This window comes from Varroa jacobsoni, unplaced genomic scaffold, assembly GCF_002532875.2.
Source record: "Varroa jacobsoni isolate VJ856 unplaced genomic scaffold, vjacob_1.0 scaffold_257, whole genome shotgun sequence".
Lineage (NCBI taxonomy): Eukaryota > Metazoa > Arthropoda > Arachnida > Mesostigmata > Varroidae > Varroa > Varroa jacobsoni.
The window spans coordinates 105284-122807 of NW_019213159.1; the positions used below are offsets into that span (position 1 = coordinate 105284).

General features: G+C 45.7%; 2 protein-coding genes across 3 annotated transcripts in view; both read left to right on the top strand.

Moving 5' to 3' along the window:
• hig (locomotion-related protein hikaru genki) overlaps positions 1-5592 on the top strand; it is a 100945-nt gene extending 95353 nt beyond the window's left edge. For both annotated transcript variants that reach the window (XM_022830193.2, XM_022830194.2), the window contains 2 exons: positions 3478-3645; positions 4798-5592. In XM_022830193.2, coding sequence (XP_022685928.1) covers positions 3478-3645; positions 4798-4950 — 321 coding nt within the window. In that variant the 3' untranslated portion in view covers positions 4951-5592. The remainder of the gene's footprint in view (positions 1-3477; positions 3646-4797) is intronic.
• A 5761-nt stretch (positions 5593-11353) lies between these two features.
• Positions 11354-16560, top strand: LOC147753738 (uncharacterized). The gene is made up of 2 exons (XM_086967563.1): positions 11354-13406; positions 13573-16560. Exon 1 carries the CDS (start codon positions 11768-11770, stop codon positions 12710-12712), a length of 945 nt encoding a protein of 314 aa, XP_086823689.1. The 5' UTR covers positions 11354-11767; the 3' UTR covers positions 12713-13406; positions 13573-16560.
• The last annotated feature ends 964 nt before the right edge of the window (positions 16561-17524 follow it).

Below are 17524 nucleotides of genomic sequence, written 5' to 3' on the forward strand. Positions count from 1 at the left end.
GAGTGTGCGACACGCTATCGGGAATATGGCATCGTGACAATGTGAAGGTAAATCTAAACAACAATAATGCTAGCCTGACTGCTCGGACGTGCTTCGCTTTGAATGTGATGCTTTTTCCGTCTGCGTAGCGTTTTTTTATTGTTAGCTTCGGGTTGTGTGCACTGTCTCGTTTTGTGTGGTACCACATGGGTTCTGCTATCTACATTGAGAAACGTTAGCAGACGAATGATGTAAATTGTTTATGATTCAAGCGCTAGGTCGTTGATTTTAACAGGTTATTGACACCGATTCGTTTTTACGTATCTTTATGGTACAAATTCAATTTTGTTTCTGAATAGCACCGTAATGCTACTAGATATAGGTAGCTTTGGTAGGACACAGTTTTTGGCTAGAATCTCGGAGGGGCCGTATCGGACTGATGATCCCGTGGGTCCCGTGCGAATAATTTTTCAGCAACCAGTGCAGCTAATACTAAAATATCATAATAATGTAACGAAATATTTTGTTTTCGTTGTTTTGCTCTCATACACCGTTTATCCATATACGTTTATCTACTATGGATTATCAGTAGTTGGATACCTTGAAACCTCCTTTGTAGATTACCAGACAGGCAATCGGCACTGCAATTACAATGAATATCTATCGACCCGCGCGAAAATATAGGATACATACGTGGAAGGCGCGCAGGCCATAAGATTCACTTCACAGTACTATTGTCCCACATATATGAAGACCACTGCTACAGACTTCAGCAGGTATCAATAATCGACATAGATTTCGTTATACGATTTAAAAAAAGAAATGACATAATTCCAGATGGCCTGATATGGCATGCCGTTCGCTTGTTCATATTATTACAGTTAACATACATATACCTGCTTAATTTTAGGAGATGTCTCGAAAAAAGGAACAGCGTTAAGACGAGTCAAATTGTGTTTCTACGGTTGAGGCTGCAGATGGTGTCGTTTTTCTAAACTGAAGACGTTTCCTGAACTTACCGTCTTCATAACCACAAACAAAATCAATATCATCATCAGGGAAATGATACTTTGTTGCCCCATAATAGAGCTATCTGGGGGAGGTGCAGCATTGCTCTAGGAAACGGCACGGGAGGGGTAGCGTCGTGGCGACTTTCTCTAACCCTCCCTTCCTCTTTCCTCTCTATCGCACTTCTTGCGTAAGAAGTTTCTTCATCCAAAAACCGTTACGTTGTCTGTCTTCGCTTTTCTGGTGCAATCTTACCCCCTGCTACACACCCGCGGGTCCCAGCTAAACCGCTTAGGGTTGCTCGCTCTGTACTGCGCCTTACCTATCCTTCTCTACCGAACATCGTATATATATATATATATATATATATATATATATATATAGTGGGAATGAGCGAGGGGGTGGCGAGCAGCGTTTTTCAACGCGCGGCGCATCTTTTACCCACAGGGACAAACGCAGGAAATACCGATTCAGAGGTTATGGCTTTTCCTGGGTTACTAGTGAACGAAGCTTTTGGGTATCTTTCGCGGGCGATGTGGACAGCCTTGACGGGATTCGTAGTCACCGTCATCAATGCGTTCGTTCTTTTGCTAGTCCGCAGTTACTAGCTTTCTTGCTGCTACTGGTTGGATGCTTTGAAGATTCACCGTTTCGACGAATCGGCGTCTGACGATGGCGTGGAAACGACGTGTGTTGGCCTCACCGCCGTTTTCCTTAGGAAGGAAATCTGCCAGCCAAATGCCAGACCGGCATATAGTCCTTGCTCTGTCCTGGTTGCCCAGCGGCGCGCTTGTCTGCTCGGGACAAAGCCTGCCGAAGCCGCCGTATGACTCCTGTAAGTCTTCTCCTCTTGGGATCCCCTTGCGACGGGTTGCTCCGAGCCAAACGAGTACCAAGCTGCTACTCCTGGTCCTGTTTCCGCCATACACTCAGACGTGGCAGCCCCTAAGCCTGCTCTATGGGCTGTTGACAGTGACGACGGTGCTGGCTTTGGTGGTACGGAAGACGCATTTATCTTCCTTTAACCGAGACTGCAGTGACATTGACTGCGGTGGTAAGAACGCACCTTTCCCATAACCCCATCCGCTGCAACGATGACTGGCTGCCATCTTTTTTTCTCGGCATCTTCTTCTAGCCCCGAATTTCTCTTTCCGACGAAGCGGTTCGTGGCCCTCTGTCCTGTCGAAAGGAAGCAGAGTGCGATCATCTCCAGCAACGTAGACCAAGCGTTCCCCCACCAGCAGCAAACCAGCTGGGATCGTTCCGTCCTGACCGCAGACTTTATAATAATAATAGCAACAACAATAGTAACAATGGCTTTTAGAGTACGGGGGACAAGCGGGTGGCACGGGGACAGTGGCCGTTAAGAGAAATGTGACAACAGGATGTGTATATTTTTGTCAACGACTCACCAGCAACGGTAGTATCTTGCCTTTTGGGGCATATTTGCGCATATGAGTAAATGCGGTCAGTACTTGATAGTCTTATGGAGAAGACGTACAGCTGTCTGCATGATATCGCTCTCCTTGTTCAGAGAGCGAAAAGATAAAAAAAACAACAATGCTTCACTGACGTGGTGTTCTCAAGAGCCGTTTTATAGTAACGATTGTACCAGTTGAAAGAGGGTCGCTAGTTTGCAGCGGAACCTTGATCAAAGCTGCTAAGTCACCAGTGACCGTAACTAACTCTAATGGTGGGTGGGGAGCTGGAACGTCTACACTTAGAATAAAGGCACTTGTGGTTGGCCTTAATTTAGACGTTGTTAGCGCTTAAATGCCACAATAAACGTTGCTCTAAAATGCTATCTTCTATCCGTTCTTCAAAGATATTTGCAAATAATAAAGAAACAAGCACAATTACGAAATGTTTCGTTTGCAACCAAAACAAGTCTGACGCAGCGTTTGTTGACTGTGCTTGGCCTGCACAAGAGAACTGGATGTAAAGGTTGACGATGAAGATAAAGAGTTATTGAAACGACGCGGTATTAGCACGCTCTTTATGAATCTTTCCTTATTCATCGAGCACCATACTCTAAATTACAGACTTTAGTAAAATAACCGATTTGTCAATACCTACTAATTTAGACAACGGGGCCGTACCAATAGAATTCGTAATCAAACGTTTTTCCGTTCTAAACATTTTATTACAGTCGGTAATAGGGTGGAAATGCCGTAATGAATCGGCCAGCCTTGAAGGAAAAGATCGTTACCACGTCAGTGGCAAATAACGTTCACTTATTATCAGAGTTACCATTATATTTGCACGTTACAAGATGTTGCTTAAGCAATTTGGGCGATGACGGCACCCGAGGCACAATTAGCCCAGTTGGTCAATTATCAGGTTGCCATCCACCAACTAATTAGATTTTGTTCTGCCTTTTTATGTTTGCCGTGCTTTCAACGAATTCTGGGCTTTGTTTTTTCCTGGCCGGATTGTGATGAAACTCCGCACGTCGGCACAACATCGAAACGACACTGAAATATGCAAAAGACGATGTGCCAATACAACGGAACCTGGTCTCGATCGGCACCCCGATGCAAGCCTGCCTGCGAATTCCCTGGGAAGCCGTCGCATGGACGACTGCTTCCTCGTAAATTCCATTACGACGTCGGCGAAAGTGTGCAGGTCCATTGCAACCAGGGCTATCGAGTACTCAAGGTATGTTTCTAATAAAAATTATTGTGTTTATTATTCTTTATTGTCTACAGAAAGTTTACAATAGTAGGCGTGTGACAAAAGCCGTCTCACATACAACAGACGATCTATATATCTATTTCACTTGCCTGTTATATCGTGTGTGTGCAGATTCGAAATACAAGTACCATAGTCATCGCGAGTTATTTTATGGTTAACGCCGTGTAATAGTATTTACTTTAAACATAATCGCGTAGTTAAGCTCATTTAAACGATAAAATAGGTACTTCTGATTTTGTACGTTTGATTTTATTTGCGTTAACGCGTAAAATGAGCGGGTGCTTTCAATGCGATTTACTATAGTGATGTAGGCTAACATTTCGGACAAGAAACACTTCCTTATTGACAGGCATTAGAAATTTTTCGCCATGTGTACGCCAATAAGATCCGTTCTTCGATAAGACGTTCGAAGCACAGATGGTAACTGGAAGGACATTAGTCAACGACTAATATGTTTTTTCGGGAGGCGGCCGCTCGCTAAATTTAGACAGTATCGATGGGAGAAAAAACAGGCCATTTATTTAAAAGCAGCAAAATGGCGATACTTTGAAATGAAAGAAAAATTCGATAGGTGACAGCATCACACGCTTTCTTTAACTATGAATAGACAGAACTCTATTCATTAGATTTTGTGTAATTCGCCTGTAAAAAAATCAGCATCGACACAGTACCTCTACCGCCAATGGGGGGGTGAACTAGTTAGGACTGAATTTTACGCTGTTTGAGACGTTTAGGCATTACCTCAGAGGACACAACGAAGTGGTTCGATGAAGGTTGCTCCAACGACTGTATGGGGCGGGGCTTGAACGTAATGCTAGTCCCAGTGGCCGATACAAAGCTTACTTAGTAAGTTCGATAAACAGCTGTGGAGCCTAATTTGCACCCCAGAACTATAACTAAAATCGTATCGTGGAAAGGTTTTTGCGAGCAGAGCCTTTTACTGGTCCAACACAACAAAGATGGGCAGACCGAGAAGGAGAGTCAACTCTGTATAATAAAGCAAACCGCTCTTTACGCTTCGTTCTTTTCTGATACGGTTTTCTCTCCGTCTTTCTAGTACCGTCAGTACTACCAATAGATAATTGAACGTTAACTATTTTCCACCGTCCTTTACAGGCGCCGAAGCTGACCTGTCTGGACAATGGGCTGTGGTCATCACAGATGCCGCATTGTCGACGTAAGCTCTCACCGCATAAGAAGAAGCAGCATCAAATCAAGGCGGCAACAAGCACGACGTCCTATCCAGGAGAAAAACGAACGACAACATGAACCCCTCGACTAAATCGGTCGGCAAACGCAAAAGAGGGCGGGGGGCGGGGGTAGCAGACGCTTTCAGAAAAGGGGGTTAGTGTTGGTGAGGTAATCGAAAGTCAAAAGAAATCTCCAATCAATCGATATTCAGAACCCTCCACCGCCGTGTACGTATGGAACTCCGATCGACTCGACCTCAGTCTCAAATCGAATAGTCCGAGGAGGGGCGGTACAGGAAGGCTGCCATCATACTAGTCATTCATAGGAAGCTTCTACCAAGGCGACGAGTGAGAATCGTGCATCGGTCAACGGCCGGATAGAGGGAAACAAAACGCAATTCGTCATTCAAAAAATGAGCGTTCTAGAAAAAGCTAGAAAAGAAATTCATGATATCCTTCGTCAGATGCCCAACCACCGAATCGAATTCGCACGGGTACAGAAAGGCAGACAGTACGGTAAATCGCTTGAGTATCATTACTCAACCCTTATTTGACACATTACAGGTAAGATGTAGACAATTTAAATAAAAGCATAATTTCTGTGACGATACGCATATAAGGAGAACTTCTGCAACAGTTCTGCTGCTGATGATGATGATGATGACGACGATGATACTGAAAATAAACATAATAGCATTGTTATTAAAGTATGATAAAGTGACCGAGTGTGTTTATTCGAAGATAGATTCGATCTTTAAGGTTGAAACGCGCTGTTTCAATATTGCGAATCAACATTACAGTGATAATAATAAAAATTGACTGAATACTTCTAGCACTAGGAATAACAAAAAAAAAAAAAAAAAAAACAAACAAACTGTTGTTTTCGATGTGCCAATGAAGCCTTCATGGTTGTCCTCAATAGAGCAACTCCGCAATGTTTAGGGCCAACCAGCGTCAAGTGTAACTCATCGATAGGTATTTAGTTGTTCGGGCTATATCCCAAGACTTATCATCTTCATGAAGCACTAGTTTAGCGCTATATGCTCATTCCCGACAAATTGAAAATCTGAAATCGCTTCAATCTAACAATACATACAAAAGCAAACCGATTTCCCTCCGTGAGAATCCACAATGGGTGCAACTGTATAATTTTAATGTCAACGTTTGCTAAGAAAAAAAGGGAGAGCTTAATTAATAACAATAGCAAAAAAAAAAAACCCTGTACATTTTTTTCCCTATACGGTTCGTATTTATATTGCATTGAAAAATTGACGGGCTCGTCCGTATTCGGAGAAGGAAACAGCTGGGTCCGCCTGGAATAAGCTGAAGTACTATATAAGGACGGGTCTGCTGTGTGATATCTGCCTAGCCGATTCCTATGAACGGCAACAGCCTTAGGCGTACAAATACGCTTTCAGTCAGACGGCCGATGTTTGTTCGCCGGTCCATTTAGGACTAATCGATGCATCTCATAGAGAACATTGTGACGCACATGTACTAGCTGAAGCTATCAAAAGCGTCACATTAAAAAGTTTCCCTCTGAAAGGTCTGAGCGATGATAAGCCTGCTAGTCGCTCTCGAAAAAGTTCATCTTGAAAAAAGAACCTACCTCCCTATTCTACTTATGTATGTTTATCATCTGCTGCGGCTACCAAACGACAGCCTACGAATTATTTTGCCTTTATGATACATTGCACAATGGAGTATGCATGAAGCAACGTTTCCGCCATTATTCGAGTTGCGACATTACAGATTGCTACTATGTAAAGCCCAAAGCGATATTGTTTGTGTCCAAAGTAGGCCGTAGGTAACAGAAGCAACTATAATAGCAAAAGGGCTGTTGATTTTGAGAAACTTGTCACGAGCATAAATAAGTCATTTCGTGTAAAATACAATTGACCTCTCACCATTTGATCATATGGGGTTATATTTGCTTATACTCTTCGACCGTTTTTCTAAAAACTCTGGTCCTCACTTCGCGAAGGACGCCCAAAGTCTTCCTCATTCGATGAGTATTTCGGCGGTAAGCAAAGACAACGCCTCATTTTTTCCACTTGAAAAAAATAAGCTATGTATATAAAAATGTCCCATATCGTTTGGAAATCCGAACATTCTCGAAGATAAATCTATTATTAAATGCTTGTCGAAATTTAAGTTTATAAATTAATATTAAGTACTTTCTTTCGATCGGCAGTGCTGCTCCTCATAGATCTACACTGGCAGCCGTGCTGCCATTTCGTCCAGTTTATCCGCTTATTAGAGTTAATGAAAGCTCAGGATTCGTAAGATAGTTTCGTAAATCTACCTAGCTAGATGCACATGCACGCTTTCAGCGTAAAGGACGGAGCGGCGTTTTTAATTTGTAGCTTGTAAAGGGTTCACGAGGACGTACTTCGGATCTTCTGTTTCAACGGCCAACACTCCGATTTTTCCAAAACACGTTAATTTTCGAAAAATAACGGGATGGCATACTCTCTTCTGCTTGTTCGCTAAGCCTGGCGTGCTACAAGTGTTCCTTCGTATCTGTCGCTACCAGCTGGCTTTTCTCCTGTCGTTTCTAATTTCAAAAAAAGAAGACTTAGTTTTCTGCGATCAGCGTTTTCCAGAGAGCGTGACATAAGGCAGTGTGCGTAGCAATATAGTATTTGCAAGAGAAAAGTGCGAAAAAACACTAGCACTACCAACGACCACCTACGAAAAGTGGCCTTCAGCTATCGCCGCGTCATAGCGTGCCCTGTTTTGTGTTCTCAACTTTTTGCCCCCCACTCTGATCCGTCCAATTCTCATGCCGTTTTTGAGTTAAAGATTCTACAGCTCTTTTTTAGACTTGAAGTTAACTGGCTTCAAGCAAGGTTCATCATGCATTTTTCGATGGACGCGAGACATTGTCCGGCCGAAGTCTTGGTGCTGGATTGCGTTCAATCAGTTCGGTCCCCTACACAGTTCATGACCTCCGATGCATGACTGAATCGCTACGGCATATCTATATTTGTTAAAAGTAGGTCACTCCGATGATCTATTTACCACCTTTTTCTCGATTATTTCTTCCTTTATACTATAGGCTCCCTCCACGTTCACGCTTTTATACCGCTTATTTATTTTATTCGAAATGTTCACCTTTGTCCACCTACCAATCATACCATATGACTTCTCGCCCGCTCAAGCTGGAAAACTAAACTGGTCATCGTTTGCCACGACTGCATTTGTTCTCTTCTAATTGTACTATCGAACCGTATAACAGCCGATGAATTTCCACCGGCTTTTCGACTCCGAGTGTCACTGTCGTTTTTCTTTCCCTTTTCCTTTTGCCGTCTACCAACGTTGAAATCCTTTTTTGCAGATTTCGTTGTTCCATTTTGTCGTTTCGTAGTTGTTTCGACTGCGCTTCAAACCCCCATATGACCTAACTCAACCAATTAACGAAGAACGCGCGCATGCGCGTCCTATTCGGATTTCCAAAACAGGGCGCCAGACTTTGTTCCCCCACACCTATCGTTTCCCATTCCGTACCCATTTAATGCTATCAAAATTCGGAATTTTAAAGTGACACTGTTGCCGAACAGTGCTTTCCGTGTACGCCAGTAAAACTCGATGCTTGCCAATGTCATTGTCATTGGTTAGAAACAGGCACCGAGCTCAATGTTTCCAGGACCGCTGTTTTCAACGGATTCCGAACTTCAGCCGCTCCAAGTGCCAAGGAGTTGGAGTCCACGTCTGCTCCGGAGCAGCGTCGAAGCTCTGGCTCTCTGATGTCCTCTCCATTCTTATATTGGCATTGGCTCTCTCTATTTCCTTGGTTCTCCTCTTTCTCTTGTAGGTCGCAGATCAGATCGGAACGGAAGATCCGTGTTGTCTAAATTCTGCTGGCGACGAATGTATTTTCAGCAGTAGAAGGAGCACTAGCCACTAGTGCTTCTTCTGCTGTTGCGTCTTCTGTGTGGAGAGAGAATTGGTTGGGTTGAACATTGGATAAGATTGGGTAAGATTGGGTGGCGTCAGACAAAGAAGATGAGGCTTTGCATGCTGAATCATGGAAGGACATGAACTTTTGGTCACGGACACTGGGTCAGCTGTTGAGTAGCCCAGAAACAATATTGAAATTAGGAGGCATGCATGAATGCAAGAACGCTGTGCGTTTTCCAGAATCCTTTTCGCAAATGCCTTCTGCTTCTAAGATGTGTTTCGATCTATCATTGATACCCGATGCTTGACCGTGCTCCGTTCGTCACGATTTCTAGCAGCTCGACCTTCATGCATCTATGAAAGCTTCTGAGGCCCCTCTGCTACCGTCGCGCTTCTACTCTCAATACTGCAGCCACCGAAAGGAAAGGGTAGGTCGTGCGAGGAGGTTAGAGTGGGTGAGGGTCCCCAACCCCCACACGAGGACCGTGGCTCTGGATTCTGCTCACACTCTGCCCTTACGAACGAGGCGGAGGGTCAAGAGAGGGTTGGATTGGGGCTCGAAGAACAGAAAGACGAGGGTTTGCTGCAGCACAACGGCGGCACCGGGGACGGCACCGCAGCACAGTGCAGGCCAGATAGACCAGCCAGAGAGGGAGTCACGGTAGCAGCAACACTACCACCGCGCCACCATCGGCGGTCTTGGTTTTAGGCTCGACCGCCTTAGCTAGAAGCCGATTCGGTGGAAAGGACAGCATCGTGGTGAAGGAGAAGACACTGAGTGGGATGACGTCAACGACTCGAACCCCGCTACCAGCACAACTACCGCCACCTAAACCTCCGGCTACGAACAGATTGTAGGCCCCCAGCCGAACGCAGCGGAAGCGCGGCCAATAGCACGCGGCATTGGGAAAGCCCAGCTAACTGCATAGGTAGCAGAATCGGCTTCAGTCAGCCAGCGCGTGTCTAACGGGCCGAAGGGGCAATAACAAAACGTCCCTATAGCCACAAACAGTTGCTGGCATCAGACGTATGCAAATCGAAAGTCACGGAGCGAATACATCGAAGAGACACAGCCAGCCAGTGAGCAAGTCAGCCAGATCTAGACAGAAAGGGGCAGGAACGCAGGAGTCAAACAAACCCCGGCCCCCACCAGACAAACCCCGCATAGCTGCGTTATCCCAGCTGAACTGGGACCCGTAAGCTAATCTCATTGCTAGCCATTACTGGCACTGGACCTGCTCAGTCGGATAGCATTGCTGAGTTGGCAGTACATGAACCAGCAACAAGGGCTGGCTGCCCTAGCGGCTGGGCGCATGAACCTCTTTCCTGTCCAAGGGATGAATGGCAAATGAACCTGCGATGCAAAGAACAGACAAGGCAGCCAAATCACGGAAGCTCAAGCGGGAGCTACTACAACTACAATTACCAGCTAAACGATTGCCAAGCTGAGTGAACTGTTGATTGCGTGCCATTTGCCTGACATTGTCGTCACCGTCATCGTTAGCATCGTCTCAACTGGCGAGCTGCCTCGTGGAGCGCTGGCATCACCTGCTAAATGTAGGCTAGGTGGAGCTGCAGCCATTCTGTCAGGTTCGCGACTCCAGATACTTTGATGTGCACGTGCATGCACTGTACGCATGTATCGGCCTTATATTCCGCATCCTCCGTGCGATCATGCGGCTCCTTGCCGGAGCTGCGCTCTAGAGTCGCAGAAATAGCATCTGCGTCGTCAATGAAGTGACGGTGTGATATTCAACAAGCCAAACGAACCGTACGACTCTACTGACGGATTCGTGGATTAACGTGGATAAGTATTTTGGTCCCGTTGTTGCTGCTGGCTGTGAATGGACGACAGCAGTGGAAGCACAAATGCAATGACGGTTACAAAGCAGCCGCGTTAGAAGGAGGAGGTTTGCTAGTACTCGCGTTAGCGTCGTTTCCCAAAGCAGAACTACGACACTGGGACAACTAAACAATTCGTGCTAGACAATCGGTGCAACGTACTCTGAACCGCTTTTTACGGCAAACACGATGTGACCAATTTTTAGCGATGACAATAATGATACTGGGAACGGCGACAATGAGCGTTTGGGTGTCAGTCAATTCCGTTTATCAATTAGTGGATATTAACGATAATATATAATAACTACATTGTCACCCTGCGCTAAAGATGATATTGACAACACTGCTGCGCATCGAGCAGCAGCTTCTGACAGGTCCATGACTGCCGCGCGCGCGCGCGCGCGACGGCATCCGTATGAGTATGACATTGCTAATGAGATAATGGCCCCAGTAGAATTAAGCAACAGGGAGGAAATGCTACATGTGCTAACGTAGCAGATCGACAGGTGATTTTCCTTCGTGCCTAATTTTTTCTATCAATTCAATCTTCTATCGATCTGTACCGTCTTGGAGTGGTCACCATTTTTCACGAGTCTGGGGGACTGTCATTGCTTGTTCGAATCGTGTAGAGAACTGTGGAACCTTGCCTCTTTTCCGCGCTCATCTTCCATTTTAAGCCGTCCATAGCAGCTGTGTTATTCGACGATGTTGCCTAGCGCCGGTAGCTTCCATATGTAGCGGTGCTATCAGGTGCGGTTCACTCGCAGGTGCAAGGTGGCCACCTGCTCTCCTGGCGACGGCAGCTAGAGCGGCTTTGGGCCATGCCTGGGCTACGAATGTGTTGGGAACCAGACGATAGTAAGCCTCCACCGACCAGCTAGTTAATGCTGTTCGGCTGATGTGAAGACGGCAAAGGCCGAAAGGAAAGGCCGTCTCTACGCAGAAGCTAGCTATCTTATATTATTAACTTCCACTACCATTATTGCTATAAGTCATATTACAGCTGTGTTTTGATCACAGGAGCCGTACGAAGCACTTATATATCTATAGTTACGCCGTCCTAATCATCTGGTCAACCCAGTTAGCACGCATCTGGGAGCGGGGCCGGCTGGAACGCCAGTGCCTCAGGTTGCTGGTCGGCAGCAGACGACATGGCCACAGCCTGTGGCAGCAGTCTTGCCCAGCGTCAACGGCCCCCTCGTGGCCTCCTGCAACGACGTCACCCTACGGTGCTGCAATTGCAACAAGATCCTGTTATAATTACTTCCATTATTATTACCAATGTGTCAAACAAGGGCACAAATTGCAGTGAAAGTAACAAGCAGCAAATGCAAATCGATCAGCGAAATCTGCCCAGACAACAAATTAAGCAACTTCATCCACACCTAACAATAAACGCACAATCTATTACAACAGGACAAACAGGCAAAAAAATACCAGAACAGGCGAAAAAACGCCTGGCTTTAGCGAAGACAACCAATCAAAAACATCTCTCAGCAACAACGTCAGCGTCCGAAGCAAATTGCACTATCAGCGCAAGCGATCTTACCACCTCTACCGGCATCCATCGTAACCAAGTTATCGTTTATCATCATAATCGTTCTGGCAGTCACCGCTTTTTTATCGATCAGTCGCGTTACAGTACGACTAACGAACTTTGCCAAGGTGAAGACCAAAAAGCAACCTGTGTTATCAGTCATAAAAACTCAGGCTACTCTCCTGTTTGTTACCGTTGTCATCAACGTCACCCCCGCGGTGCCCCCGACGTTGGCCCGGCCTCGTCCCAATCTTCGGCTCCGTTACCGAATAGTGCTCGCTCATTTGATACAATTTGTAAATCTGCTATCACTACAAGCAATTTTACTGCTGTTGCTGCTTTTATCTCTACAACGACTGCTTTTAATACTGAACAAATTCTAGCGGCAGTGACAACAAAAGGATGGCAAAACGGAGCTTGTGACGTGTATTGCATCCCGCCCGCAAACGACGACGCGGGAGTGCTTGGACTAAGCGTTGTCTGGAGGACGGCAGACGCGTCGGCATCGGAAACGGCTGGTGGTTTTGAAAGGTTTGGATCTGGATCTGTCTACACATAGTGGTATGAGAGGTTTGGCTCTACAAAACCCTCGTAGACATATACACTGTCGGATCTTAGCCGCTAGTCAGCCGAATGAAACACCGGTGAACGAACTACGTCGTTGATTTTACTACTGAAAGCGGCAAAAATCCCGCTCAACAATCACCTAGGCGTAAACAGCTAGAGTAAAAACATATTCAATGACTCAGCTGCGAGACCTGTCGTGGCTCTGATTATTGCTCGTACATGCTCATCAGGCCACTTTGCAGCAACACTACTATAGGCAAGCCTATCTTTCAGCGTTAACGGGCGGTCAGTGCCCTGTCAAAATGACGGCGTTCGAAATCGCGTTCTCCTTACAGGCTGTCGCTTGATTCGACAGTCGCTGCGTTTCCTATTGAGGGACAGATAAGAGGAAATTTGCGCATGAGGTTCCGGTTTCTTATAAACAACGGCTCGGTGTAATGTTGATTGGCGAGGCCGGTCGAACGACGACGGCATCGCGAGTTGCTACAGATAATCCCTGCTCCTCTTAACTTGCGCCGCTGCCGCTTCAGGACCAACGTGGGACAACAGTAACGTCGGACGCAAAATATATCAGTTATATTGGTCGTCGTTTGCTTGGCCGCTGGCTGACGCTGATAGCTATGCGTTCCATGGTCAATTTACATTGACAGAAAAACCAATCGATGCGCAATGCCAACCACAAAAAGGTTAGCTCTTCAAAAAAGGAAGTAATTGAAGTTAGCTAAGGGTACCATTACAAGCAGGACGAATTGGACGATCGCCGTATGCTATGATTATTTATAAGTAGATATAGATGATGTCTTATGCTTTTCATATATTTATAATTCAGTATGTCGTCGTTGATAATGTTAGGTATGCGTGCGATACAACGTTCAACGGGCCCTCCACCCCCAACATATTAGCATGGAGGACCTGCACGATGATTCATCGTTGAACCTCGATCATAATTGTCATGAAATGAAATGATATGAAGCCTCCGAACTGGCCACGGTTCTGGCCCAACCAGGACACCATTCCGTGTTGTTTTCGTGCAGGACACGAGAAGCGACGTGGATTCGCTCGGTGCGAACGAAGTAGCGAGGTAGGCCGCAAAACTGAAGATGAATTCGAACAGGCCAGAGCCAAAAGATCAAACTCGTATGGAACGGCATTATTTATATGGACAAAACGGAACACCGGCGTATACTCTGTTCAAAACACATTAAGAAAATAGTGCCATTTGTAGTAAACTAAATGGTCCAACTTTGTTCATAGAATCACAAAGGTCACGACAGCACATTAGATTCTCTATAAAGGTACAGCTTAGGCTAAGCCAGCCACAGGAGCTATCGAGCAACTTAAACAATTGTTGCGGTACAAAGTTCAAGCAAAAAATAAAAAATACCAATCAAAGGTACTTCGTAACCCGTAATTGGTAGGCAGGCATTTGTCCGTTGAGCGGTTGCCGTTCCGCAACATCAGAAAGAGTCGAGTTCATTTGATCTTTGTAGTGGACATATGAGATAATAGCAGCTGAGGATAATCCTCGATCGCCTTAATCCTCTCAGATCGTAACATCCTCGAACTTGCAGCAAGTCAAGTTTGGAGTAGCTAGTCTTAAAAAGCGTGTCGTACCCACATAATCGGCAATTGCTGTTGTTGTGTTGAAGCTTTCGTTGCTGGTGTCATCTTGGTATTAACCCCACCGCTAGGATTCCCGGTGGGGGCAATGTTGTTGATGAACGCTCGGTGAAAAACAACAACCAACTCGGAGCCAACAGAAAGGCGTTATCACCTCTTTTGTTGTCCCCCTCCCACCCCCCTCCCCCCTCCCCCCAAACCCCTGGTGGGTTGTTGATGTGCTTTTTTTTTTTTAATTAGAACTTTTCTATCACGTAACGTAACAATTCTCTGAAGTGTAAAAATTCAACCTCATGGTCGACTGCGAGTATGAGTGCCCCCGTATGTGAGCGGACCTCCTCCGGATAGGGATTTGGTGTTTTCCGAACTTCTAACGCGCGGTTCGAAACGTGCGCGAAACGAATAACGTGTAGAAGACCCAATTTGAAAGCTGCTAATTTGTCTCGAATTTATTTTCTATCGGCGATACGTCCACGAATAGGATAAATGGCAAGTGAAAATTATTCATACTATTAAGTGAACAGACCAGAGTTAGTGCATTGGCCCCGACACGGGTAAAGGTGAGCGGGAAGACAAGGCGAGAGAAACACCTGGCAAAAGATTGTCCAGTCACCAACGGGGCACTTAGCTATCACACGTTATTCTATATAGCTGAGCAGCGATATCAGTCCATCAGCTGCGGAAGCAGCTTCAGATCTTTCTATTGTAAAAATTATTCGATTTCTAGGGAAAAAGCACGAATGATTATCGTTGCCATTCAGCGGTGGATCAATTCAGAAACTACTCCAGTTAAACGATTCTGAAACGCTAAATACAAGTAGCAGGTCTGATACCAACTGGCTTCCAATGAGCTGACAGCTGGATAATGCAGCGTTGATGAATGATACAAGTAGCTTGAAGGAAATATTACTTATATACAAGAATAAATGCGGCCAGTTGCGAATATCGTTACTTGATCGATTCAGAGTTCAAGAAGATACGACGAGTGCAGTGTATCAGTCCGTATGCTTTCACGAAGGCATCTGATGTCTATTGTACATGTGTGTGCGTGAATCCATCTGATGGCGGTCGTCCAACGAAGACGAGTACATGCCGAAAGTGATTATCTACAAAAAAAAAACCTACTATTAATGGAGATATGCGAGTCCCTACAGCGTGTTGTGGCCGAAGAGTCGGGGAAATATGATGTACCAGAAAGACATTGGCATAGCTGTCATTTCATCGTAACTGGAAACAACAACGGGAGCGATAGCGGGAAAATTATTCGACCCACATATCTTTCCCTTGTAAACGAAACACACCGACAGTGAGCTGGTTAACTGTTCACGGGCCAGCAGGCGGAGCACCGTCTGTTGCTATCTTGATTGCTTCAAAAATCTTTACATCGACGATCAACCTTCGCAATAATCACTATCAGCGTCGCGCTTGTCGTCGCTTGCCGGAACCGCTCATCTACTTCGTTTCAGGTGAGTGCGTAACGTAGTGACCTTCTGCTGCCGTTAACTATACGAAAATAAATGCTTTATATTTTACGCCCGCTGGCCCGAACGGCTGGCTTCCTCCAGCAGGACACAATGTGTGTCCATGTCCGGTTTTGAACCTGGACTAGTTTTCGAGGTGTCGTTTGAGTTTAGTTGTAGAGAAGCACGTTAATACCGTATCGTCTCGAGGAATATACGAACGATTCGATGGGTTAAAGCATCGCTTTCCTGGCGTGTCCGTTGTTCCAGGATGCACCTGAAAGGTAAGTTGGGTTGGGGCAACACAACATGGCATGCTAAAGCTTCAGGGGTATAGAAAGTGTTGCTATTCTACCATGGCGATTAGACCGCGTTGCGCGGGTTTGACGGATGTCATCTGCTTGGACAACTCTGTAATAGTCCAAATGTATATGTTTGTTCCGATTCGCTTGTATACGACTGCAAAGTGCGGATTCACTAGCACAATTTGATGTTCAGCACAAGTGCTTACAATAAGATGGTGGGTTCGATGGCGGTCGCTTACGTCGTTCTTTTGTCGCAATTTCAGTTTGTAGATTTTGGCAGCCTGTCAGTATTAGGTCTGAAGGACTGTACTGTTTTGCCAGTGTTGCGTTAGCTGCAAGGATTGACCGCGATAAAAAAAATGAAAGTAACACGCTGCAAATAGCAAATGCATAATAAAAAAAAAAAAGAACACGAAACGACATAGTGCGACTATCTGTGTGTTCAAGATCGGACAAGTTGGCCTTCTGTCCTAAAGTTGCCAACTGCTATCTCTTTCGATGCGAATATTGGGGATAAAGTCGGAAAAATCAAGAGGGCGGGAAGAGTCACAGACGTCGCTCTTTCCAGTTATCCTTTACATGCATCCTTTTTTACTTTCTACCTGCGCCTTTAATTCGTCTATGATATGCTGTGTTCTGTCGCCCAGGCCCGTCCGTTGTAGCTAACGTCGTCGGCTATGCAGACGGGCACGACGCGCCGGAGGAAGAGCTGTATTATAATATATGACGAGCGCAAATGAAGTCGACAGTCGCCATTGTGAAAATGTACTGCTGCCGCTGTCACTATCAGTCAGCTCGGCCCGATCCCTGTGGAACAATATCAGTCTTTCGTAGTGCCCGCCTGCTAGGAAGACGGTGGCAAGAACGGTAGGAAAATTCAATTACTTGTAGTTACAGAGCACCGTCAACTTTGATGGTAGGGTATGCATTGGCCACACTGCATCGACTTGCTTACATGACCGGACTTTGAACACCTTATGTGGAGCTCAATTCGCCTTGCCGTGCGATGACAGACGTAACGACTCGCACGCAGCGATTTCCTTCATAGTTAGTGTGTCTGCACGCAGCTGGTAACGGGCGTCGCCTATGACGTCACGGGGGAACTTATGCCGTGCCTGTATCATCTAGGTAGTGGTCCCGTGGCCAAAGACACAATCTGCTGATCAGCGAGCGTCGTATATATGTAGTTGTTTGATCGCCCAGTTTGGAACAGCCTCTCTCTGTGTGCTTAATGGAGTCCGAGTATAATATTAGCGTTTCGTATCGCGGCCGCGTTATGTTATCGTCATTTTCCATCCAAGAAACGGCGAAATCTGACTAAAGTAAGGCGGTTATGAGCGCTGCTACAGATAAGATATGGATAACAATTAGTGTACGTTATGTGTACATATAATATATTGGGCTGTCAAAAAAGTAGTG

Bases quoted from the DNA above. Each gene is read 5' to 3' on its own strand.
- LOC147753738 (XM_086967563.1), top strand. From the start codon at position 11,768: ATGGCCACAGCCTGTGGCAGCAGTCTTGCCCAGCGTCAACGGCCCCCT.